The sequence below is a fragment of the Heliconius melpomene genome, chromosome 1 (assembly GCF_056956725.1).
Source record: "Heliconius melpomene rosina isolate 202511_hmr_F chromosome 1, ASM5695672v1, whole genome shotgun sequence".
In the NCBI taxonomy this organism is placed as follows: Eukaryota; Metazoa; Arthropoda; class Insecta; order Lepidoptera; family Nymphalidae; genus Heliconius; species Heliconius melpomene.
Genome location: NC_140389.1, coordinates 7,648,133 through 7,675,491, shown reverse-complemented (window position 1 = coordinate 7,675,491; position 27,359 = coordinate 7,648,133). Strand labels below are relative to the sequence as shown.

General features: G+C 34.7%; 1 protein-coding gene across 15 annotated transcripts in view; it reads left to right on the top strand.

The window, feature by feature from the left end:
- Window positions 1-27,359, top strand: part of LOC146541152 (patronin-like) — a 53,441-nt gene that overhangs the window by 21,849 nt on the left and 4,233 nt on the right. For 3 of the 15 annotated variants that reach the window (XM_085208237.1, XM_085185193.1, XM_085207947.1), the window contains exons 3-22: window positions 9,348-9,563; window positions 10,393-10,581; window positions 11,540-11,781; window positions 12,175-12,266; window positions 12,976-13,122; window positions 14,286-14,453; window positions 14,647-14,871; window positions 15,473-15,757; window positions 16,664-16,759; window positions 17,012-17,211; window positions 18,927-18,974; window positions 19,855-19,928; window positions 20,032-20,419; window positions 20,698-20,979; window positions 21,290-22,105; window positions 22,746-22,982; window positions 23,404-23,593; window positions 23,968-24,036; window positions 24,359-24,448; window positions 25,863-25,970. In XM_085208237.1, coding sequence (XP_085064363.1) covers window positions 9,348-9,563; window positions 10,393-10,581; window positions 11,540-11,781; window positions 12,175-12,266; window positions 12,976-13,122; window positions 14,286-14,453; window positions 14,647-14,871; window positions 15,473-15,757; window positions 16,664-16,759; window positions 17,012-17,211; window positions 18,927-18,974; window positions 19,855-19,928; window positions 20,032-20,419; window positions 20,698-20,979; window positions 21,290-22,105; window positions 22,746-22,982; window positions 23,404-23,593; window positions 23,968-24,036; window positions 24,359-24,448; window positions 25,863-25,970 — 4,162 coding nt within the window. The remainder of the gene's footprint in view (window positions 1-9,347; window positions 9,564-10,392; window positions 10,582-11,539; window positions 11,782-12,174; window positions 12,267-12,975; window positions 13,123-14,285; window positions 14,454-14,646; window positions 14,872-15,472; window positions 15,758-16,663; window positions 16,760-17,011; window positions 17,212-18,926; window positions 18,975-19,854; window positions 19,929-20,031; window positions 20,420-20,697; window positions 20,980-21,289; window positions 22,106-22,745; window positions 22,983-23,403; window positions 23,594-23,967; window positions 24,037-24,358; window positions 24,449-25,862; window positions 25,971-27,359) is intronic. The other 12 variants (XM_085185244.1, XM_085185006.1, XM_085185328.1 and 9 more) reach the window with 10 other exon arrangements.

The following is a 27,359-nucleotide window of genomic DNA, read 5'->3' as shown; positions in this document are numbered from 1 at the left end:
CGTTTATGGAACTTCCCATCTGTCTCTTAAGAAGCAGGTGGATGATATTAGCAAGGCTATTTTTATAGGTAAAACATCTGTTCCTCTGTTTCACCGTCCTTGAAGTTGCAAAGTTCATGCAAGCTATAGCGGTATTGATCCATCCAGTTATATGGGGCTGGCGAGCACGCGAGCTCAGTCGAAAGCTCGTGGGAGTGGTGGTCACCAAGTTATTAAGTTTAGTTTTTAGTGTTTAGTGAGAAATATGTCGGACTGCCATTTGGGGAGTACCGCTAGGCGTGTTACATGTAAGCGGTGCTATGAAATTATTTAGATTCGAGTTAGTTTTTTTTGTAGGAGATTGGTAGGATATTTGATATTATTTGTCAAAAAAGTAAAATGTAAATTTCTAACATGCTTACACTGTTCTATAGATGCAATATTTATATAAAATATTACTGTTTTGATTAGACGTCTATACTTCAATAATTTGGAATAAATTTCTCGGTAGCAATTTTACATGCAAGGTATTATGTCATCTTGTAGCCCATATTTCTATTTATAGTGCTCTATAAGCCTATACGGGTTGCATGAACCGTCTAAACGGCCCAAATTATTTGGACGTTTCATATGATACACTCGTATAGCCTTGTATGGCTATAACGACCCGTAAAATAAACATAAAATATGAATTATAATTTTAGTAACAGGAAAACGTTAAGTATATGCTAAATATGTTAACTATTTATTGAAATATAGTGTAACCTTTATAAATAGATCTGCAATCAAATTATAGAAAAAAGTGTGATAAGCGTGTCATATTTTTTTACACTACTCAGCTTCACGCTGTATCCCGCATATAGCAGGGTAGGCAGAGGGAACCTAGTGGTAAGGCACTCCGTTCTCCACATTTCCCCCAACTTTTCGAGGCATTGCATATTGAGTGGCGAAACTCAACGGCTGGGCGGCTTTTGCCTTGGAACACGCCATCTATTTATAATTATTCATTTACCCTATCCTGTTGAGATAAAATCTCCTACCTTTTCACCGAAGAGATTAACTGCCCCTAAAGCTATTATTGATAATATTACATCTATTTTTATCTCCAAATGTTTTTATGCAACACAGTGTTCCTCAATGTATCATCTAAAACATTCACAATCGTTTGTTTAACTATAACAATAGCCCATTATAAAACCTAAATTACTCTGAAACAGATTTGTTCTTATTATATAAAATCAAAATAATACTCTTATAGACATTTGATAAATGAAGCACTGTTTATTTATAGCGAAAGAAAAGGCAGTATCCACATGTATAACAGTTCTTTGATATGATAGGTATTAAGAGTAAAGTGCTTGGCGTGTTGTTCTGCACCACCAACCGGCGCTCGCTCTGACTGTTTTTGATGGAAATAGCCTCTAATGAGTGTAATATGGAAGACAAACTTTTATTTGACATAATGTCGTTTCGAAGTCATTTTCCTTTCCAGATCGCGTCGCGTATAAGGTCGATATTTGAACGCAGGTAGACATTCATCACGGCAAATATAGAACTAGCCGTTCCGTAAAAATAGTCACTGCCGTTTCCGCCTTTGGGAAACGCCGATCTTTTGTTCTTTTCGTTGTTACGATATATCCACTGAATTTTGGGTTTGTTTTAAATATATTTAGGTACATCTGAGGCCGCTCGTGGTGCTGGGGCACATGTGTGAGACTGTGATCGCGGCAAGTTATGGAGTTCGATTCTCATTCGAGAGAATGAAATATTTATTATTGGAGTTGAGGCAATATCGCGGCGTTGAGTTACGCCACTCATACACAAGGCTCCCTCTGCTTACCCTGTTCGATGCGGGAGGAATATCTAAGCGTCGAGCGCATTAGGAACAGATTAATATCTAACTATAAAATATGTTGAACGAGTTCTAGAAAGTAGCTATTTACCTACTTTAACACATTTGTTATTATTGTTACTCTTCGCCGAATGGGATATCGTAGTATTAATTAAACAAAAGTCTATTTCACTGGAGGTCATTGATCTGTCGCTTAAATAGATTTAGCTTAATTAGTAAATATTTTTTTTCTAATGGTAATTAAGCTTCACGTTTTTTTCCCGTTCCGTTTAGCTAGAGAGGCAGTTTAGTGTTAAGGCACTCTGTTTCCTACCGTCCGCCCAATTTTTTCAACATCACCTGTTGAGTCGCGGAACTCAACGCTGTGCTTTGTCTATATTTTAAAAACATGTCATTTCCGAGAACTAAACAATCACACATATTGTTTTATCCAAAAATGAAACAAAGCGATGGATAACCCCCTAAATTTGGTTATCAGCATGATTCCCACGATCAATGACAGTTACCTACACGTTTAATATATGAGTCAACAGTGCGAAATCACTGTTCTTATTGACTCAACCACCGTTTACTTGTAAAACCTTTTACTTATTTGTGATTCATCATATTAATTTTTAATTATTTCCTCTCGTATCTCTTATATTTATATATATTTTTTTATATTATGTGCGTATAATTTTATCACCTTTGAATTTCATCTTTTGTTTATGTACCCTATTTGTTGTTTTAGGTATATGAAAAAAAGTGTCTAATTATTTTTATATTATTGTATTATTATTCATACCTATATTATAAATTCGAAAGTAACTCTGTTTGTCTGTCTTTTACGCAATCAGGGCCAAACCGCTAATTTAATTGTGATAAAATACTCATATAGAGATACTTGAGGGTCTCGGGATGAACATAGGATATTTTTTTTCCTCATATTTGTAATATTATCGATATATACCAATATATTAAAATATTTATTAATTTGACATGCAATTTATTCCGCCATGTTAATAACAACCGTCGTTGCTAAGCAACGATTTGTAAAGTTTGTTGTTAGAAAACGTCACCTAAAATGAGCTTGTTTAACGCATCTCTTTATTGAAAACTGAAAATAATTTCATAAATATATTTAATAATTCGTATAGTTCAAGCGGGCGTAGCCGCGTTCGGGGTCCACTAGTTGTAAAATAAAAGCCTTTTGGTTTTCTTAGTCTATGTGATCTACGCGAATGTATCTTTAATTTTCCTCGTGAATCACTCCGTTTATTGGTAAAAACCGTTCTAAGTTCGAATATTTGTACATTGTTGGCGAATTAGATCTTTTCTTTTCAGCTTCACGCTGAAACTACCTTTTCAATTAACATTCAATACTAAAATATGTTACATAAACGCACGTACAATTTGTACAAAATTAAATTCCAAGACCCCACAACTTCAACTTTGCAACTTTACACATTTAATAAAACTGAAACACAAATGCGCATCGTAAAAGAAGATCTCAGTGGAAAAATCACGACGCCTTTCTCCTTGACCCCGGGCCCGCAGCCGCCGTCTGCAATTTGTCGTTCCGCGCTTTTGTTGCGTTTTTTGTACGTCCGCGCGGTTTTTTTGTCGCACTCGTGTCGTGTCACGTCACTTAATTGTTTGTGGCATGCGATGTGTAATGATTGTGTGTGTGTCATTGAAATGTGAGCTTTTTTTTTATATTGCAACGGTGTGGCTTGACTAAAAATAGTTTAGAATAGGTATGGGTTGTAATATTATTTTTGAATTACAATTATGAAATAGAAGTTTTCCATAAAAAATTGTCTATATGAAACTTTAAAACGCTTTTTTAAAGTTATTTCATACTTAAGAAAGAAAAATATTTTTTAAGAAATATACGAAACGCTGTACCTATACCTAAATTACCTAGTGTTAAGATACCTACTCAGTTCCACATCATCACACTACCCATTCCCACTTTCCGCAGAATTTTTGAGGCATTGCGTATTCAGTGACGTGCGCTTTGCCACCTACAACCCTGCACCACGATACCCTCATTGTTATATTATTTTATACGGCTATTTTCTTTTATTATTTAGTTATTTTCCTAAATGGGTATATTTAAAACTCTGGATTATTCTTGCCCATCAAACCTGGCCAGACGGGGTGCGGGAACCCGTTTGGTAAGTTACAGCAACAGTTAGCTGAAATATCGTTTTATATTCCCACAGGGCAATCAAGTATGATTCATAGCAACCATTTAAGATAGAATACCTAATAAAAATTAATATCTAAACCTAACGGGCCTATGTTAAGTGAAGTAATAAAGTGTTTAATATTCAAAGAGAATGCTAAGAAATAATAACATTGTAATGATATTTGTATACAAACAAATAGTCATCGTACTGTCTACAGTGTTTTTTAATGTTCTCCAGTTTCTTTTTTTATTCACTGTTTGTTTATTTTAAGTACACAAATTGTTCTTCGACTGAAGACTAATGCGGTCGACGGGGATAGAGCTATTATTGTAAATTGCCTTTACGGTATTTTAATTGTGTGGATTTATTTTGTTTATCTATTTAGGTGATGGATTTTAAATGTGGGAAGTATTTTGATCTGGCTCATTAGAAGAAATGTTCTATATACTCGTTTGTATTATATAAGGTCGTATAATCTGTGGATGTAAAAGACCTTTAAAATATAAGCACGTAGCGAAGTTAATAATGATATGTGTTTTTTAAATGGAGACTTTGTTGAAATCTACTAGAAAGATACTGAAAAAAATTTTAGCAGCCGTATAGAGCGACGTTTTACACAGCGACGACGTACATAATATTATTTGTATAAAGCTGAAAATGTAGCTGAATTTAATCAACTTAGATTTCGCTATATTCGTTTCCGTCGCTTTTTTATTTTTACTTTTATATTCGAGATTTTATATGGGACACCAACGGAATAAATGTTATAAATATACAAAGAACAAGTAAATTATTTTACTTAATGAAAAAAAATTCAAAGACCATCCTGGCGCAGTAATAATTTCTTACAATAGTAGTCGTGATTCTGGCATCGGTAACTACTCACCTTATTCATTCATGAACCTCAAAATTAATATGTTATCATATCCTATCCTATCCTATCCTATATCTTATAAAACAAAGTCGCTTTTCGTGTCTGTCTGTTGTTTCTAACTCTTCTTCTTCTAAACCACCCAACGGATTTTGTTGCGGTTTTCACCATTAAGTCGAGTATTTTTCGTAGAAGGTTTATATATAGTTTATTATTTGTACATTCTTATGTAAATTAACATAAATACGATAAATGTGTATAAAGTCCCACCCGTTGAGACACTTTCGCGCATGCGCTGCTCTAATGGTAAGTACTACATGAAAAAAATGTACTGGAGTATTGTTCCTCTTAATATAATCTACAAAAAAGTCCGCGAGAGCATATTCATATCTTTTAAGAATAACGTGTAGTGATCATTTTTCTGTCTAAAAATAATAATTTCAATATATTTTTTATTGTAAGGGATATTTTTCCATAATGGTATTAATCCTTATCCTTTAAAATACTTTATTAATTTTCTACGTTAAACGAAGATAAAATTTGCTTTTTACAATATTTCGAAATTGCGAATAGTTTTACAGAAAAACGCATTTAATTGTTGACACATCCCGCCGTTGACACATCAGCTGTATGTTACTCAAGTTTCACTTATCCCTTACTCTCAGCATATAAATAAGAATATTAGTTACGTTGGCCATTTCATGTAGGCCAAACCTGTCTTTTACTGTTTTTCATTTTAATAAGTACTTTAGAAGTTGTTACAATATCAAAAAATCCTTGCTGCGAAACGGCTCGCCACTCGCCATGTGTCCACCGCGGCCGCCTGCTTTACACGCATCGGTTCAGTGGTAGAATGCTCGCCTGCAACGCGGGCGGCTCGGGTTCGATTCCCGGCCGATGCATTCTCTTTAATTTTCCTCACAGGCAGCCACGTAGTGCTTGCTTTTCATCAGGGACAGAATACCCTCTTCAGCATTAACCACAAGCTCGAAAAAAAAAAACCTTAGATGCGATTGCACGTATTGGATAATTGGAGTTGAATTTATTATTTCAGCGATATATTTGGTTTCATATTTTTTGTAGTAGTTAGTAGGTAGGTTTTTATTTATATGTTTCTTCCCTTTAAAAATAGTCATTAAACTATCTAAAAATGGTCATTTAAATATATTTTAATAAGTACTTGAAAAGATCAGTAGCACAGATTTAAAATTACGGTACCTACTAAAAAATCCTTGCTGTGTAAAACAATTGGAAAATCCTTATTGAAACTACGAAAATGCGGGTTGCATTAGGGTTTAATTAATTTTCACATTATCTTAAGTGCTTTGCAAACATACATTATATGAATAATCCAGTAGTAAAAGCGGGCGAAGCCGCAAGAGGGTCGCTAGTATCTTATATTTTCATTTCCTCGGCTCTGATAATGAGGACGAGGCAAAGCATGATGTTGAGTTCCGTTGAGTTTCCTCCAGACTTTGGCAGAAAGTGAGCAATGAAAATGTCTTAATGAGAACGGAGTGGCTTAACACTAGGTTCCCAGATTCCCCCATCTACCTTGCTATCAGTGCGTGATGCGACGTAAAACTGAAAATAAGATTGAGTTATCAAGGTTTGATATGAAAGACTAAGGACGTAATATTTGTAAAACTGTCGTGCAGGCAGAGAAAATCTAGCGTTAAAATTTTAGCTTCCAGAGCTGAAAAATTAAGGTTATGGAAAAGGTGCGCGAAAAAAGGCAAATATATATAGTAGATAATACAATATTTCATTCAGATATATATATTATAGCTATCTAAATAAAACATTACAATTTGTATACATAATACACATTGGAAAATAAATAGAATCGTTTGAGAGCAAAAGTGAGAGCTGCGAAGTAGGTTTTTATAGGCAATCTCCAATATTCACACGATAGAGTTTAGCACGTCATGGTCAATGAGATGTTAATGTGATGCTGTAACTGCTGCCTTTGAATGTATCTATCTACCTACCTACTCGCCTCGTCGTTCGTCGTCATATTTTGTTGTTTTTGTCGAACTAGGTCAGCTTTCCGTAACTCGTAATCGATTTAAGTTAATATTATCGATTTTATTGTTTAAAGAAAATCGAATTTAAAAATTAATTGAAAATATTGATGTTAATATCTTGTATGCATTTTCTTATTTCAACTTTACTCAGCTCAGCAGAGAAGTTTGGTTCTCTGTTTTTAGCTGGAATTCGAAATATTGTGTGTTGTGTGGGGGAACTTAATGTAACAGCTTACTTACCAGAGCGGACAATTGAAAATACTTTCGTTCCCTAAATGAGAAATGAACCCACAACCATAGGGTTTTCATTCAGACTCTATACCAACGCCGTGATAGCCTTTATATTTTATAATTCAATAATAATGTCCATTTATATTATTATTTATAGTTGTAACAAACTCAACTAAATTCCATTTAAGGTGTCAGAAAAAAATGTCATATTCCTGATGACTAAGTATCATTTGCAGGTGACTTCAATGCTATTATTAATTTTGTGGGTAATGATTATAATGATTGTATGGTGATTATAGTAAATCAACATTTTGATAACTATGCTAGTATGCCTATTTGTTACAATAAAAACTATTTGTAAAGTAAAGGAAAAGGCACATTAACGTGTCGTCCTCCACTGTGTTGGTCACTAAGTACCAAAACATATATGATGAATGTATGAAGTGAGCATAGTATGTAATGGTTTCACTTCCAAATGTTTACATTGAAGTCGTCATAACTCATAGTACAGTGGGATAGCGGTTGGAAATGATTATGTTAAATAAAAATTATTTTCATTTCTCCGCTCAAGGAGACAAAACGCGGGGTTGAGTTATGCCTATCGACTTGTAATGTCTCGAAAGTTTGGCTAAAAGTGTAGACCTGTACCCCACTAATGCGGGAAAAAACGCGACTTATTTATATTTTTTTTGGGAAATGGAGGTAGACTTAATGCACAATTTAACTGGATCTGTATTAAGAGGAATATAAGAATGTTCGTTAGTGTGCTAGTATGCTATTTAGCTATTGAACATACAATAGTAGGATGTTTAAATAAAACCAACATTTGTTTTTATAAATGTCACGGCATACCCGACCACACCCGATCAGCAAGGTTAGGCAGCGCTCCTAAGTCTGTGACGCAACACTGGGGTCACACCTTACAAATTATCACACCGTTACACGCCTTTGATGATTATATTATATCACTTAAATTTTACTGGGGATACCTGTTTCAGAATTGTTTTAGTTTTTACCATCGATTTGTGCTGATTGAATTACCGGTTTTTGGAAACTTTTCTACAATTTTTTTTTGTTAAAAAGTACTTCTTTTTAATCTATAGTTTTTTCTTTCTGTAAATTTTTTTTTTTTTTTTTTTTTCATATTCAAAGGAAAGCAGAATTTTTACTCCTACTTATACCTATACAAACTGTATCAGCTCTAAAACATTCATTCAATTCATAGTAAATATGTGCTTCTGATATTGACAAAGTTGCAATGTTCCATAGGTTTAATTCTAATTTCAAGATTATATCAATTTGCTAAGCCCGGCTAATATCTACCCACGACTGTATCTGCAAAAACCATCTATATGCCGTTAACGGTATCGTAATTGTACGTGGCTATCTTAAATTGATAGTTAAGCCTAGCATTCTATATTTTACTAGCGGACACGCGCAGCTTCGCTTGCGTATTTAGGGGGTGAATTCTAAAAAACCATGAAACACATGTTCATTTAAATATTTTTAAGAGTCTAAATTTCAAATTTTATAATAATCGGTGGCGTTTTAAAATTTTTCCATACAAATTTTCAACCCCTTATTTGCACCCTTAGGGAGAGAATTCTAGAAAACGATGAAACACGTATTCAATTAAATGCTTTTAAAAATCTAAATTTCAAATTTTATAAAAATCGGTGCCGATTTAAATTTTTTTCCATACAAACTTTCAACCCTTATTTCTCCCCTTTAGGATTAAAATTTTTCAAAATCCCTTCTTAGTGGATGTCCAGATTACTAAACTAAACATCTGTCCAAATTTCACGTTTCTATCATCAGCGGTTACGGCTGTGCGTGCGTCTTACCTCAGTCAGTGAGGACAAGTCCTTTTATATATATATAGATAAGCGAATCATAAAAGAGGTAATCATAACATATGATTATATTTAATTAACTTTTTAGATTTATATACGTAACATTATTGATTGGAGTAGAAATACAGAAACCAGTGAAAAATCATTCTTTTTACATTTTAGAGACATTGCGTTTTACAATTAATTTGTTAAAACGAAAACGAGAAATCGGATTACCGATTAATTTTTCGGATATAAAATATTATTTTTCAATTAAAATGTTCGAATTTAAACGAAACGCGTGTAATAAGAAACTTCCTAAATGCTTTATGTGATACCTAATTGGGCTCTACTAAATATATTTATCCCCTCTAATTCCAGGACCAGGAGCACCTAAAACCGCCCATAGTAGGCGGGCTGGCCAACGCGGAGCTGTACTGCCTCGCGTTGGCCAATATGTACTCGGACCCCAACTACCACAACCTGAACCACTGGAACATACTGCAGACGTTGGCGCGGAAGGGCGTCCAGGTGCCCGACCCGCCGGACTGCGCGCTCACGGAGACTGTGCTGATACAGACGAATCCCTTGAAAATGGTATTTGTTTTGGTTATTTTTTAGTCGGTTTTGTCATCATTTCGTTATCTGTTCGTTATCCGTTAAATTTTCTCTCAAATTATATTTGCGTGGTAGTTGAATTCAAAGATAAGTTGACAAAAAAATCTCAAACCCACGTGGCAGTTTCAAAATATATTTGACCTTTACATATGCAATGCTGTCTGCGCTTATCTTATTCAATTTTGCCTTCGTATTCGTAGGCCGCGGGTGACACAAGTGATTGAAGGCAATTCGGGCCAACTATAAGATAGGAGATATAGCGCTACATTGTCAACAAACAGTTAGATTTGTACCACATATGCCATCTCATTTATTGGATTAAGTTTTCAGTACCGTTCACGTGATTGATGATGCTATAGCAAATTGATTAGTGATTTATTTATAACCTGGCTTTAGATTGTGACTTCATGTGTGTGGGCGGTTGAAGCGAACAGAATACATAATACTATGTATCATCAACTTGATTGGAATTGACAGTTTTTTTTTATTTATTTCTTTTTTCTTGACATGGAAAGTATATATCTCTAAGCCTGCTAAGTTAGCTTAGCAGGCAATATCTGCGCTATCCACTGATATATGGACCAGTAATAATAGAGCATGTATGAAGGAGGTTGCTGACAGAGTAGGCAAAAGAGGACTGGACTGTACTGACTGTTTCTGGCTCCTCTCTCTGACTACCCCATTAGGAATTAAATATAAAGCTAAATAAAGGATATGCCCTAGGAAACCCAAAAAATTATAAAGTATGCTGTTGTCAAGAACTGAACATTTGAAATAAATAATAATAGTCATTATGTTGTATTTCCAGAGTGCTCATTTAGCTGTGATAGAAGCTGTGATGGCGTTGTACGCGCGGGAAGTGGTGACCCTAGACCGCGTGTCAGCGGCGGCGCAACGTTTCGGCACAAGTCAGCCCTTGATGGGGTCCAGTATACCCCATGAGGATGGTTTACTTTGCTGGATAAATGCTGCGTGCGCTGCACTTAATAAGGCTGAGGTGGGTGGAGTTGGTCTTTGGGGACGTTGAAATGGCTTGGATACGCGATCTCCATATTTCATTTTTTATCTTTATTCAGAATTTGTATAAAAATATGTAAATTAATATTTTCGATAGCAAAATCTGTATACCTACATAAAAAATGTCTTGTATTATTGACTTTGTGACTGACAGATAGATAAAAACAATCAAAACTACAGTACCGAGATATTTAGTATATAGCTTTATTCGAGAGCGTAGAGGACCATTAAAGAGGACTTTCGGAAATTTCTTCGGGAATGAGATATAGTCCACATACACAAAGATGTGGGTTCTACTTTGTTTGATATATTATTTGGCTATTACAACATTTATTTCACATAAAGTATAACTCTGATTTGATGAGTGCTTAAAAGGTAAAAGAATATGGTAATTTCTTACGCGTTTTGATATTAACATTGATATGAAGTTTATACTTTCACTTAAACACATTTTTTCGCGTTAATCAATATATTAAGTATTTTATGTCTACTAGTTTTTACATCTCACACCTTTTCTGTTTTATGTTAATGATAAGATGAAAGTGCCAAGAAATGTATTGCCATGTTTTTAACTGAATATATTACGATTACTGCTTTACGGCTACAGTTAAAGAAATAAATTGCTGTAATATAGGTAATGTGATTCTTTTTTCCTGTTTTTAATTTTGAATGTTTATTTTAAAGTAAGCCTATTTTATCATCACATAACTAATATTAAAATTTTTAAACTATTTATTTTAATAAATGTCACTTCTAAGATAGATTATCTTTTTTAAACTGATAATTAAGCTTTCTTTGTATATAATATAGTTCAATTTAATTTGAGTTTCAAAATAATAAAAAAAACACTTAGGGAAAAACAGACAATATAACTGTATACACCCAAACACGATAAAATTTTATGATTAGATATTTAATATTTACATATTCAATTTCAGGAGAACTCACCCCAAGTGCCACCAGTAAAGAATCTTCAAGAGCTCTGCGACGGCACCGCCCTCGCCGCCCTCATATCCTTCTACTGCCCTGACTCCCTCCCGCGCGCCACCGTCCGCGTCGGCCGCATGGCGTCCATACAGGACTGCCTGCACAACCTTATGCTGGTGTACGACTTCTGTACTGGTGTACTGCCGCATAATGTGTTCCATATGATGCCTGAGGATGTTACTTATATGAGGGGGTGAGTTTTGTTTTTTTTTTGTTTCGAGGTGTTAGTCGAAGGGTTCAGTAGGTATTTGTTGATATAGTAAGCAATAGTAACATAGTTAGTAATAGTAAATAGCTAGAAATATAATATCTAAACATATATTTCAAGAATGGCATTCTATATGTTGTCATTATATGGTATGTGATTAAATTAATGCAAATTAAATTCAAATCATATTCTTATGTATTAACATTGATGCAATAAATACCAGTATATTAATCACTTTTATATTAATACAAATTCCACAAATATTGTATATTTGTGTGAGGTCGTGAGGCCGTGATGTCACAGTAGCACAGTAAACGGGGTACGGTGGGTACGGCATTCAATTTTATATTATAAAACTTATATTTTATTATATTCCAGATCAATGCGACAAAATTTAATAGCAATGTTAGCAGATCTATTCAATATGCTGGAAGTGCATCCAGTGAAGTCAGTGAAATATCCAGGCAGTGGTAAGTGCAAGTGGCTTTCGTACTTATTCCCATATTAACATGTGCCAACATTGCATGCTAGAACGACGGGAGTATGTGGTCATAATATCAAAAGGTCCTATGCCCACTAATACTTGCATAGTTTACCTGGACGCGGTCGAGTAACGCTTTTGTAACGCCAATATATTGTTTAGTCAATGATGGGGCTTATATTCTATTACAATGAAATGAAGCAAAATTTTTTTTATTATCCATTGTGTATTCATTAATTTTTTATCATTTTTATGATTTGTAATATGTGTTTACTGTGTGGTGGTAAGTATGTAATTTTATTATATAATCTGTACTCAATTTATTAATTAACCGAATGATGAGCTTGATTCACTGATTGTGTATATTTTATACTAATTGGCTGTTCTATTTTTAAATATATACAAATTGCTTTTCCAAATTCTAAATTGTAATATACACAAATTAAACACTAATAAGTAAAAGTGGTTTGACTCAATAGTCATGGGTTGCACGGATGTGAGTGCGTGTTGGTTGTTCTTTTTTTAAACAAATTAAAAAGTACTGTTCCAAATTCAAAATTGTAAAATACACACAAGAATAAGGGTAGTTACGCACAATGGGGAGTGCTCACTATAACCATACTGTACTGTAGTGTATGTGTATACACTAGCTGAGTACTAGCGTGACTAGGTGGTACGTAAGGGTGGGTGTTGTGTAGCGCGAGCGGGCGCGGGCGCGGGCGCGGAGAGCAACGCGCACGGCGTGCGGCACAGGCGCTGCCTGCCGCCGCCGCCGCCCGCGCCCATCCCCGAGCTGCGTGCGTCGCCCGCACACGCCGCAGCGCCGCCGCCCTTCGCGCACGCAGGTACACACCATTTGTGGGGAAGGCAATGTTTGACCAAACGAGGTTTAGAATTTGCCTTTCGTTTAAAAATCATTAAAATTAAAATAATAATTAATTAGTTGGTAAGACCGCCGAGCGCAGAAGCACAAGGGTGTAACTATAACGCGATGACTGTGAGTTATATCCCCACTCGAAGGAATGACTTATTTATATTTTCATTTCTTCTCTCTGGCACCAAGGCGTAGAGTTCTGTCACTCAACACGCAATGTCTTAAGCTGATTTATGTTGTAAGGCATTTTCCAGCAGAAACTCTAATATAATGCAAAAATTAAAGTAATAAATTTGAAAATATAGAACTTTGCCTTCTCCATAATTCATTCTTCACAAAAAAGCATATGTGTGTCGTGTGAGTGTACAATTGTAAAACAAATATATTCAAATAAACAATAGTAACTGCGACATTTTAAATTACTTATATATGATAGATATTTTTAGCTTTTTTTATTATTATTTTTTATCTTAAATATAAGCTTCTTTTTTATTTTTTATTCGCTTACAAAACTGCTTTCTAATAATGATTGGTCGCATTTAATGCTTCGCATGTCTAATGCTTTACGCAATTATAACGCTTTTAGACCACAGGCATGGAGTCGTTGACGTTATGTCCCCAGGACTCCCAGAAATACATTTATATTTCATTTATTATAAAGATAGAAAACTGTGGACATTATTTTTATTACAATATAATTTTCTTTATTTTTATATTGATTTTGTTATCAACTTTTAGATAGCTTTGATAATTTTGGTGAGTGTAGTTTGTTTCAATAGTTTTCGTTTCAATTTTATTTTACTTAGCCATTATGCTTGATAGTTTCGATTTTGTGTTTGTGTTCCATTAGTGATGTTTTTTATTATGTGTCGATCTGGATTTATATCTTTGATGTAACGTTATCATATATATAGATATTATTGTAGTATATTTTACATTTCATTCCTGTAGATAATTCATTTTTCTATATTAGTTTTTTTGATAATACAATATACATCATTTTTTTTAAGGGATTAGTTACCTAAATGGTCTTTTTTGTACTTTTAAAATTTATTAAAACGATTATTTTCAACTTAGGAAACTTCCAATATATTCTTGTAGCGTTTATACATAATATAAAATTCATTTACACAGTATCTCGGTCGCCATCAGCATGTGGTATGCGTGCTCGCGGCCCCACAAGTCGGTCTTCATGTTCTACCCCGGAAAGAAGAAGTTGTAGCCCTCAAAGAGAAGAATTTGTTGTGCATAGCCGGAAAGCGATCACTACCCTCTCCGCTATGGCTAGAAGAGATGATGATTGTATGTAGCTTTTTATATTATTATGATATTGTATATAGTTACATGTTTATGATATATTCCTTAATTAATATTCTTGTAAGTTACTTTCAATTTCGGCACTCGCGTAGAAAAATAAAGCATAGGATAGGATTAACTTACAGACGAGTCAAAAGGCTAGGGCTTTGAATATTTTCAAAAAAAAAATTGTTTACAGTGTATCCAGAAAACGTAACAGCCGCCGGTCGACCGTCAAATTGGGCGGATACCAGAGAAAGCAGTTTCGCAGGACGACGCTCTCGGCGGTCCTCCATCACGGACGACAGCCAATTGACTGTGGAGAACTTTGGCGGATCGCAGGACAGATTGCACTTTGCTGGAAGGAATCCGGAGAAGGAGTTGGCTACGGTAGCTAATGTTAGGAAGATATCTGCACCGGCTGGTAAGTTTGGTAAGAGAGAAGAAGAGTCCGCCACAAAAGAGAAATGAGCGGGTAATGCTTAGGCAGCAAGGCGCTTCTTTTAAATAAAATAGGTTTACATTTCCATCAATAAGTAGTTTGTATCTTATAATTATTTCGCCCCACTCCCTAGAATTAAGCGGGTTAATTTTAGCTCTTTCTGCTAGCTCGATTTTTTCCTCCTGATTATGAGTGGAAATACAAGTATGCAGTTTTCTCTTCTCCGCTCGCGGTGACAACCGGGCTTTACCGGGCTTCCCAGTTATGCAGCAACTGATGAATTACCCTGCTATATGCAACACAACGTGAAGTTAAAAAAAATATTTTTAACAGGTCCAGGCCAGTCGTGGCGCATCGGCACAAAGTGTGAGTGTAAACACACTAAAGGAAATAAAATATTTATTAAAATAAAATATTTCTTCGCTGTCGAGCAAAGCAATTCGCGTCGTTGACTTACGCCATTCAACACACATGCCTCCAGAATCCGCTGAAAAGTGGTCACCCGATTATCTTAACATTAGTTTCCCTCTTCCTACCCTGTTGTGTGAGCGGATAAAGCGTAAATATGATTTTTATTTAACAGGTCCACTAGAGCACAACCCGCCACTCCGCTCCTCCCGACAAGACATCAGAGGTTCAATACAATTCTTCCACGGCGACTATCAAAATGGCGGGCAAGAGGAGCGCGTACACAAAATAGAGAGGCAACACTCCGCACCACAAGTGCCCGAAAGTTTTGGTTTTGGCCTAACCCACAAAGGCGGTGGTGATGGGTTTTATTTGAACGAACGTGACGCCCCCGATGGTGATGTCACTAAAACGAGTTTTGCGGACTTGACTAAAATTAGGAGTAATGGAGATCAACTAGGTTTGTTTGTTACTTTTAATTGTTGTTTAAAGAGATACTTTAGTATTTAGAATTAAATATGTGATTATTATTTTGATGTTACGATAGAACGATATGTTTCGAAATTTTGTTACAGTAGATTATTTTTCATAAAGGTTAAAATATAGTTAAACTAGTATTAGAAAATTACCTTCATCTTTGCATCATGCATTTAGGATGATAGAGCTGGGATTGGCAATGAATTCCATTTCCACTCAGGGAGAAAATGTAATGGCAATCAACATGTAATGTCTAGATAATTGGGCGGAAATTATTAAAAGGAGTGTCTTAAAACGACATTTCATCTGCCTACTCTGCTATATGTGGGATACAGGTTGAAGGTAAAAAAAAAGAAATAAGCTTGATGGAGCCCATCATACATTATAAATATATCCTTGAATAGAATTTTACACCCAATTGTAACACAAACTCTTTATTTTAAATTAAAATAATGTGTAATAAAAACAATCGATAAACCATTACTTGTCAATATCACCATACCTGCTTGGCTCTTAGATATACACATATTCCCGATACTTATTTGAAAAATGTAAAAAAAGTCGTATTCTGACTTGCTTGTTATTTGAACAACTAGCTTATTTGGCTTCGTGAATGAGTGATCGATGTTTGCATGTATGTCGTTTTGTATAACAAAGCTTTAATGTATATATGTTTACGTAATTCACTCTTGAAAAGATTTTGAAAGCGAATAATTTATCAATTTAAATGTCAAAAAGATATTCAATTCTCAATAAATCGACGATAGAAAGTAAAAAACTGCAAATGCCGCTTATTGCGTTATACGTCACTTATTTTCATAATATTCACCATTCTGATATATTGAATAAAACTATCATACTAAAATTACACTTCTTTATACGATTATAGGCGCAGGCGAAGGCGAACGGCGAAAAACTTCTTTCAATACTCCCGCACCGAACACGACCACGTGGCAACAACACTTCTTACAGCACGACAATCCAAGTAATGCTTTTTAAATTTATGTGTTATACTTTATTTGTTACGTTTGTCCCTTTATTATTAGTTGCCTAGTTGGTTTTTATATATATAAGTAGGTATATTGTAAATACACAATTTAGCATATTTTAATTTAATAAGTGATTGTATATATCATGGGGTTTGTATAGAGCGTTACAAAATCTTTACTAAACCGCGTTCTTACTTCATTTATGTTTAATTGAAACTACTGAATATTAAATTATAAGTGTTTTAAAGACGGCGATGACGTCACCGAAGCGTTAGAAGACTCGTCGCCTACTGGAGGCCAGGCGATGGCGGCGCAGTTAAATAACATAAGGTTGAAATTAGAAGAGAAGAGACGACGTATAGAACAGGATAAGCGGCATATGGAACTAGCGGTCAATCGTCAGAGACAACAGTTGGGACAGCAGGCGTTTTTACAAGCTGTAACGCGGGTGAGTTTAGTGTGTTACGGCCTTTGTGGGTAAATTTTCGGTTAATTTATTTAAAAAGGAATTGTTTTGTGAGGATAATATATTTTTAATATGATTTTAACTACGGGTGATAATGGAATTTTATTTTATTTACTAGTTTTTCTCACAAAGCAATTTTGAATATCAAATGTGTGGAGCCCTAAGTCTGTTGCAGGCCTTGAACTTGATTTTTTGTATTATATAAAGTAATTATATATTAGACAAATTCGTTGATTAATTAGTTAAAACTTTTCATTGTTATTTATGTTGCATGTATTTTTTTTATAAAAACAATATTGAAATAGTAAAAGGGCTAAACTTTTGACATGCAATGACTTAGAGCTCCAGCATTTCCAAGTTAATACACAAAACGTAATAATACACTTATTAGTTAAAATAAATAAGTGTTTAGATATTTTTTGATGAAAAATTAAATATGTTGAGTATATAATATACTGATAAATGTAATTCCGATAAATGTCAGTATTTCAATGTATGCAGATTTTGTTACTAAGTGTGTTTTGGGATGTGGCGTTGAGGGTTGCGGGCAGTGTGGTAGTTAGATGTGAAATGTTTGTATGTATGTTCTTTTTATCTAAAGTTCGAAACTATTTACAGTAAGATACATATGTTTATTAACAATGAGTTGAATTTCATAAAACTACACCATACATAGTATATAGCCTGATTACAAATTATAATAATAGGCCATTTATGAAATTTTTCTCTGTTGCAAATTAGTGTGAATTATGTGATAACTGTGTGTTTACTCACCCTAAACTACAAACAGACATAAAATATATTTTTCTATTTTGTTAGGATACATTTTTGCAATACCAGTTGGCCTCTTTGGTGAGTGCCCGAAAGTGACGATGATTTTTATTAATTTAGTTTCAAATTACATCGTTATATACATATTTGTGTCATTTACAAAGTATTTTGATTGTACAGAATAGACTCATGCTTAATCAGCTTTCATTTAAAAAATGTCCAGATATTATACTAATTGCAAATTTATTTTCTTAATCATTCGTAAAACAATTTTCTATTTACATATTTTTGATACGCCTACACAGTAAATATGCGAAATTTCGCTTTAATAGCAAATCGTTCGTTGTAGAATAAGGCAGCTTATATATCGTCATATTATGTGTATACATAAATAGCAATAAATTCATAAATATTTTGCGGCGCAAAACGTTCCATGACATAAATTCATATAATCGAAAATTCACTTTAAATATAAACCACTTGTAACTTATAGCACGTTCAAACACATGCAGCATGTATGCAAATTGTCAAAATTTAACATAATCAATTGATAATATACACTAAATGACTATCCACAGAATAGAGTAGTGATAGATGTGACATCACGTATAAAAAGCAACAAAATACACGTTTTAGTGTTAATGAGTTCAGTAAAGACCCGATTATCCGGACTACCAACCGCATGATACAGATGCGCCATTTAGAGTACTTAAACCATGAAAACCAGATTTTAAAAACTGTATATTAACGTAGGTTTTTTTTAATGATAAAAGGTTTTTTTATCCATTTTATAATAAAATGTACGAATTGTATACCATAGCCTTAATAATACGTCCGGTTAATCGGTGTTCGCTACTGATTTGCTAATACAAAGCACAGTACAGTGGTATAGACTAAAGCATGTCGTTGCGTGGTGGCGGTTGCAGGGCAAGCCGCGCTCCACGCCCGACGACGGAGCTACCGACCAGCAACAGGTAAGATAATAGATGAATTAGAGTAAATAAGGATAATTATTTAAAATTGATATTTAACACAAAAAGTGCTTCAGTATGGTACATTTCATTTTGTCAATTAAACGGAATGATAGTGATGACGTCATTAATGAAACATTTGATGTTTCATTTATGACGTCATCGTCGTTATTAGCGTTAATATAAAACGATATATAATTTCGTGTCCTTCTATTAAGTAACTTATTTATACATAACAAATTTGAATCAAGGTTGTATTATATTTCTGAATGATTCTGTATGCAATTTATTAAATTTTAAAATGCTATTTATAATTGAATTTTTCATAAAGTATTTTAGAGAATAATTTTCTGGCTTTAGTTTCGTCCTTGTCTTGTATGTTTCATATACCTTATACGACTCGAATTTAACCGAAGCGGAAACTAAAAAATGGGAAAATTGGGTTCTCTTTGCTATATACAGAATACGTGAAGTTAAAAAAAAATCAACTAATTTTAGTTTTTCAAGTTTTAATTTCATCTAATAGCCTTGAAAACTTAATATTATTAAGTTAATGTTGTCTTTGTGTTTGTAGCTGCATGACTTAGTAATTGAATGCACGTTGATTACACGTAATATTGTATGCTTTATTTGTTGCCAAACATGCTGTAGGTCAAGTATCATATATTTCTTAAATAATGCTACAAAATAAAAAAAAATATCTCAATCTTTTTGTACCTTTGCATGACTGCTATGTTCATAATAATGTCATTGAGAACAATAAAATGCCCTAATTCTGAAATAATTCATTTGCGTCAAAACAAAGTAAAATGACTTAACTTAACAATGCAATAAATTATATCAAATTTATTATAAATAGTATATGTTGTATTAAATTATACAGGAAATGGTTGTCGAGGCGCCCAATCAAACTGCCGACAATGTAGCTCTTGAGCAGTACCAGCAATCTATTGCAAAGTAAGTTGCATATATTATAAATAATTGTATAAATTACCTTTTTATGTTTATTTTCATTTTACATTATGTATGTCTATTTTTTTTTTGTTTCGTCTTGATGTAGACAAATGAAGCCTGCGCAAAAGCCAGTTAATAATATTTGCAGAATGAACTGCAGTCTGCAGGATATACAGAGTGATATCGCGCGTCTCGCCAGCCAACAGAGCCAACTACAACAGCAACAGCAAAATCAGCAGCTGCAGCAGCAGTTACAGCAGCAGCAGCAGCAACTGAGAGAGCAACAGCACCAGTTACAGCAGCAACAGCAACTGCAATTAAAGGAGCAACAGCAGCAGCTGCAACAACAGCAACTAAGAGAGCAACTGCTACAACAACAGCAGCAACAGCAACTAAGAGAACAGCAGCAGCAGCTCCAGCAACAGCAGCAACCACCTAAACAATTGTTCCAACAGGCACCTCAGTCTCCGTTTCAACAAAACATTCCACAGTTGGTTAGTGCTAGTTGTTATATTAAAAGTATGGCGCGGTAATAGCTTTTGTCGCCTTAAGCTTTCTATCAAATCTGATAATAATACTAAATATGTAGAATGAAAGTACAATAATAACAATGCGCATTATTCGATCGAAACTAAAAACAGAACTAGCTAATTATTTTTATTTAACTGTTACATATAATAAACAAAAAAGCACAGCTTATCTCTCTCTTGATTCAAATATCACGAGTAAGCAAAAAAGCAAGCACTTTCACGCCTTCCCACTTTCCTTCCAGCACAGTCAATTCAGCTCACAGCACAACGTGTCGAGGACGAACAACACGTTTGGTTCGACGCCACATATAGCGAGGGACTTTTACAATTACGACCAGAATGTACAAAATGTACAGAACGTACAAAACACGCAGAATCAGAACTTCCAGTTCCAATATAGGGATATTGATCAGGAGTTCAGTAGGCAGTTCTATTTGCATGAGACGCCAGTTCAGCCTCAAAGACGTACGTGGGCGCAACATGCTCAAATGCAACAGGAGAATGCAGAATTAAGAGGGTGGCAGGTAGGTCTTCACATAATGATAATATTTTTTTTTCAGTTTTTTTCAAATCACTCTCAAGGCTTTTTGGGGTGTTCTGAATTGTCTGATAATTTAGACACGTGGCTTTTGTCATGGAATTTGTTCAGGGATTACACGGAGCCATGCATAGATGAAGGTGTTGCAAAATTTGTATTTCAAAATAATTAAGCTTAGTTTTTTCGTCCAAATCAGTCCTGTTAAAAACATGCAAATTCTTAATTGATATTATGTGATATATCGCCTTCATTCGTGCCTATAATAAAGTAAATAAAGAATTCTTGTATAATTTCAGTTACACCAACAGAACAATCAGCAGCAACAGTACCAGCAGCCGCCAGAGCCCGCCCAAAGGACCTGGAAGTCACCTTCACCCCAACCCCCTCCCGAGCGTAACTGGACACCCCAAGGTTTTGTGCTCCACGATAGAAACAAACCTTTCCAAGTGCATTACAATAACGATCGTTATCAAAATGGCACGGAAAATGCACGGGATGCGCAGAATCATTTGAGTTATACAGTGATTAATGCTAATCAATACGCGTCTCAATCGCCGCCGCCAGCTAGTCCTCGTCGTACGCCACAGCGTCAAGGTTCTCTCCCGGCCCCTACTTCTGCCCCTCCCCCTGATGACATGGAGCCTCAAAATATATCCTTCATAGGAAATGCTGAGGACGATGCGCTAAGACAAGGAATCAACAGATTGAATATTTCCTCCGGTACAAGGACGTATCGTATCCCGTCCCCAACGAGGCCCTCTTTAGCCAACTCCTTCCAGCAACTGGAGGCGGAGTCTAATGAGAAGGGCTTTTATATATCGTTCGATAATGAACAGCCGAAACGGCCGAAACCTCCGTTAAGAGCGAAACGCGGGTCTCCAAGAAAGGAAAGAACTGACTATGCCAGTCCCGATAGAAGTCCAGAGAACACGTGGAATGAACCCGTCCGCGAGGAGAGGGAGGAAAAGAGGGATGAGAAGAGGGAAGAGAGAAGGGAGGCAAGAAGAGACGAACCCAGGGAAGTGAGGAGGACGTCGCCGGTTAGGGAACGTGTTCATCCCCCCAGTGCTGAACCTGCCGCGTTGATTATTGGTGAATCAAATTTAGATCCTGTAAGTATTAGATTTTTTATTGGAATGATATTATAAAGCAAGTTCTAACATTATTATATATTGTAACTTGAATTTATATTTCTTTCAAATCATAAATGTGGGTAAACTAATTTGGTATTGAAAAAAATAAAAAAAAACGATTAGTGATACAATTTCCACGTAATTGGTATTTCAAAACTATTGAATCCAATTTCATGAAACTTGGATGGTTCCGCTTACGGAACTTATTTATTTGAATATACTTGATTTAAATCAAAAAGGATTATTTTTATATGATTCTTAGTTTCTGTGATTTTTTTTACAAATATATATGTGTATGTGTATCACAAACGTTTAGCTCACATATTTGGAGGCTTAAATAGATTATTACATTATACATATATAAATATATACATCACCTTTATCTTGAAATCTGTAAAAAATTGTAAAGATATACATTGGAAAAATTTTAAGTACATTTCTTTGTTTAACTGTATGAAAAAATATTTGAGTATAGTTTTAACTTAAGTTACCGTGGTAACCGCTCTCAATACAGAGATCGATACAGCAAAGACTCAAGATCGGTCTCCAGGTCGATCTCAGAATTGAGAGCGTTAGCGTGCCCGTAACTAAATGGACATACCCCACATAATATTTCCAGAACTCTGCCGAAGAGATGGAACGTAAGAAAGAGCGCATAATGCTGCTGTCGCTGCAGCGCCGGCAGCGCGCGGACGAGGCGCGCGCGCGCGCAGATGCGGCGGCGGCGGCGAGGCGCGCGCGCGACGAGCACGACGCCGAGGTGCGCGCCGCTCGCAAGGAGGAGCAAGCGCGCCGCCGGCAGGCCATCCTGGCGCAGTACAAGCTCAAGAAGGCCATCGAGGAGGCTGAGAGGGAGGTCAGTCTAGATTTTGTTCATGAGCTTCGCACCGTATCCCGAATATAGCAGGGTAGGTAGAGAGAATTTTGTGTAAAGACTATCTTCTCTTGTATAGTAGCTCTCAACGCCGGGAATGTCAGGAATTCTGAATGTAATAATATACAGACATCGCTTGTCGACAAGGAGATCTCTGACATAGTTATTTTTATGTGTTAAAGCTGTTAAGGAAATAAAGTTTATATTTTTTTATTTTTAAATTGTGGTTGTAGTGGCGCAGCGGGACAGCGACTGAATTAGAGGCCGTCGATGTGCACACAAGTTAACACTAGGCTCCCTCTGCCTACCGTGTTGTGTGCGGGATACAGCGTGAAACTGATAAAAAAATAATTGTAGCTGTACAATAAAAAAGTACTAAACTACCTAACATTCTCGCCAACAGGGCAAAGTATTAGACAAATCCGAGTTCCTCGACACCATATCCCGCGGCGGGACAGCTCCCGCCACACCCGCGCCCCGCCTCCGCGCCAAACACGCACGAGCCCGTCCCAAGACCATACACGTGGATAGCGGGACTTTACCCTTGCAGGATGGAGTCATTAGCAAACAGCCGTCCTCAACTAATCTTACCGGTTTGTTTTTTGTGTTTTTTTATTATGCTGACAGATAAATAATTTGCACAATTTTTTTTCTTTTTTTTTTCAATTATTTAATGGTTGTGTGAGTTGTTGTTTATTGTGGCTAAGTTATTGTTGTTTGGTAACACGTTCTGACAATTTATTAGATTTTATTACTTCTATTCTAAAATGCCTAGATATAAGCAAAAATATTTTTACAAGCACTGTAATGATTTTTTATTATTTGCGGCTAATTATTTTGTTGCTAAATATACGTATACTGTGCTTAATGATAAGTCTAAATATAAAAAAAATTACACATCCCTAATACACAACTCATAGTCGCAATGTCACAGTATACGTATATGTAAAGCTAGTGATGTATGCAGGCACGATGCGGCGCGACTACTACCGCGGCTCGCAGGACAATCTCGCTGAGCGAGCCGCTTTGTATAGAGGTACGCTGGGCTTGACTTTTTTTTTTTTTTCTTTTCTCATTTTAATATTGTTTTGCAATAGTAAATAGCACTTTTTGCATGAGTTCTTACATCGTTATAAGTCTGTTTTCTATGCTATTTGTTGCGATTTAACAATTATGCAAAATATTAAAGAAATGTATTATTATCTTCAGTCAAAATTTAAAAGATACAAGTTAGTCAACATTCTCATTCATTATGTCATGTTTAAAAATAATAGATAATTTTCCAACAACGTATCTTACACTACCCTTACTCTTTATAAACTCCCCAAATATATCATAAACAAATTAAATAATTACAGATTCGCCAGTAGAAGACCGTGGTGGTATGTCACCCAGTAGCGCTTCAAGCGGCGCGTTAGGACGTCGCGGCTCTTGCAAGACATCCCGAGGTAAATACAAGTTCCTATCCTTATTGGCCCCATCCTAATCATTTTATACCTATTTTTTTTATTTTTCCCTTCTTCCGTTGAAAAAAGGCTCGTTGTGTTGTTATATAATAGAATTGTTTTTGTGTTGATCCATAAAAAAAGTACATTTTAATATGTATGATTTTTTTGGTGTTTTCTACTTAATAAACACTCTTTTCTATTCAATAAATCCGAATATCCAACTATCATAAAAATCCTTTATATTTTCAAATACTATTCGTAATCATATCGACAATTATTTTATAAACAAAGCACCATAGATTTGTTTTATTTAAGGTCACGGTAAGTCAAATTTTAGACGATTCGATACGATTACGACACGATTAATCGTTTCGATTTTTTGACCCCACGGGCTCTGTTGCTGTCGCTACTAACAATGAGCGCTTTGCTGTTTAACGAATCTATTTGTATTTTTTTATTAAAATTTCGTTAAAGAAGTTATTTCTATTTTTGTTTCTGTCAATACATTTTTTAGACTATAAACGTTTAAGTGACGATAACAATATTATCATTTACTTATAGATTCGTATAATTATTATTATCACCTCGTTTCGTTTTTTTTTTCGTATTTATAAATAAAATAAATACGTTACGTAACGGGATGATTAAAATATATTGTTATTTATTGAGAATCCAACAATATTGTAATGACTTATATTAAAATGCTATACTTTTAATTTTTAACCGACTTCTATAAGAAAAGGAGATTATCAATTCGACTGTATTTTTTTGTAAATATATTATACTGGTGTCATATTTTGAGTCAAATATACAGATATATATTTTTGGGTCCTCAAATTGTTGTTGATACAGTGTTTTGCAAATGATTTGCAGCACCATGTTGAATAATACTTTTGAATTTTTTTGTGTACGAATGATACACGTTTGAGGATGGTCATATGGCTCAGTACCCTAGTCGGTAAAGACGCTTTTTAATTTTTATTTGTAGACGCTTGGACCTCTATTATTTATATTTTAATATTTAATGAGTTATTTTATATTATATGTGTACTATTCCAGCATTGCATAGATTGGCTAGATACACTCCAATGCAAAATTACGCTTGATATATTCCTTTTTTGGCCGTATTTAGTTTGCAAACCAAAACTAAAACGACGGAGGTGTTTCAATAGCTTTCTCCAATTTACAATACCCTAGACCTTCCGCGCATTAAAATTGGTTCCAGTAACAGCATCATATTATTTAAAATTGAATGGTCGATATGTATCCGCGAGTCGTTACTTTTGTTTGCTATGTGCGTTTATCCGATGGAGCCGACTGACCGACGCATGTGTGCATGCGAGCGTGTATGCAGGCGTGCGTGCGTGTGTGCGTGCGTGCGCGTGCGTACTCACACTAGCGGGATACATTTCAGAACGCGTCAATGACGAACCACAGTCAACTCGTGGAAGGTCTAAATATTCCACTTACCAGAATAACTTTAAGGCGGGGAGGAAATCTAGCTCTCTTATGAACCTGTGCGGTAAGACACGTTTGTTACACACAGTACAGGCTTCTCACGGTAGCCGGGCCTGCTTTTGGTGCGTTGGGTTCTATTTTTCGTTGCAGCGCGCAGGGGGATGTTTGAAATATATGCAAAAGTGGAGTAACATAATTAAATAAATTGATCAATTAAATTTTTATATTGTAATTATTTGAATATGCATGGTTACAATTAATTACAAATACCTTGTTATTTTGTAAAAATCTTTATTATCATAAATGTTAAATAATTTTCGCGTCTTTTTGGTTTTGTGGCATTAACATTAAAAACATCGTATAGCGTAAACATCCCCCTACTGCGACCCCGTAGTGCTGTGCACACACCTTGTTAGTTAGGTTGTCCTTTGTACGGTTGTGGTCTGTTAAGGTATGTTTATCTATTATTATCTTGCATGCATTTGTTTATCATTTCTATATTGGTGTTGGTATGACGTCGTTGCGCCTCTATATCGATTTAAATTTATGCTAATTATTATTCGAATAGTGACGGTCAATATGAATTTGAATTTATTACCGATTAATTAATAATACAGATTATGTATGTATTTAAGCGGAATTTACACTTATGAAGCAATTATAAACACACATAAAAACAATGGCTGTGTTTACAGTTTTTTATATTTCTAGTTATAAATGGTTATATTATGGTTTAAAACATATTTAACGTTGAAAATATTAAACCTTTTTTACATCTTTTTTTGTTTAACATTATTTGTCCTTTATAGAACATTTAGTTACAGAATAACAGGTTCAAATTAGATTTAGTTAAATTTGTATTGTATAATTAAAATAAGAAACATTGCTTTTTGTAAGTTGATGCCTTCAAAGTTTATTTTGCGATCGGCTTGCATTGTTCCCGGACGCTTATGTTGTATATTTAGAATATTTTATTTTTTCCAAAGTTAACAATGAATTGTCTTTAATTTATTAGAATATCCAATTATTTTTAAATTAATATATAGCTTGTATAGGTATTTCAAAAGTACTTTTAAAATATATTTAATTTTAATTATACGCTAGTCTACACACTAACTGGGAAACTAACATTTTTGGTACTTCGAAAAATTTCAATTCTATTTCATTACACTTCTCTTTTTTTACTAAATAATTTATTATAATACCACTGAAGCAAAATACACAAACTGTGTTAACATAGTACTTACTATTTACTTAAAATTATTATTTCTAAATATATGAAATCTGAGCACTGGTAAGTCACTTTGAAAATGTTGCCCGAATTAATGCATACTTTCAGATTATTTTACTTTTTTGTATACATATTTCTTCGTTGATAGGTTACAAGTCTTTCCTTGAACTCTTACGACTTTTAAAGTACTTATATTTGATTTTAAATTTGTTTCTTGATTTT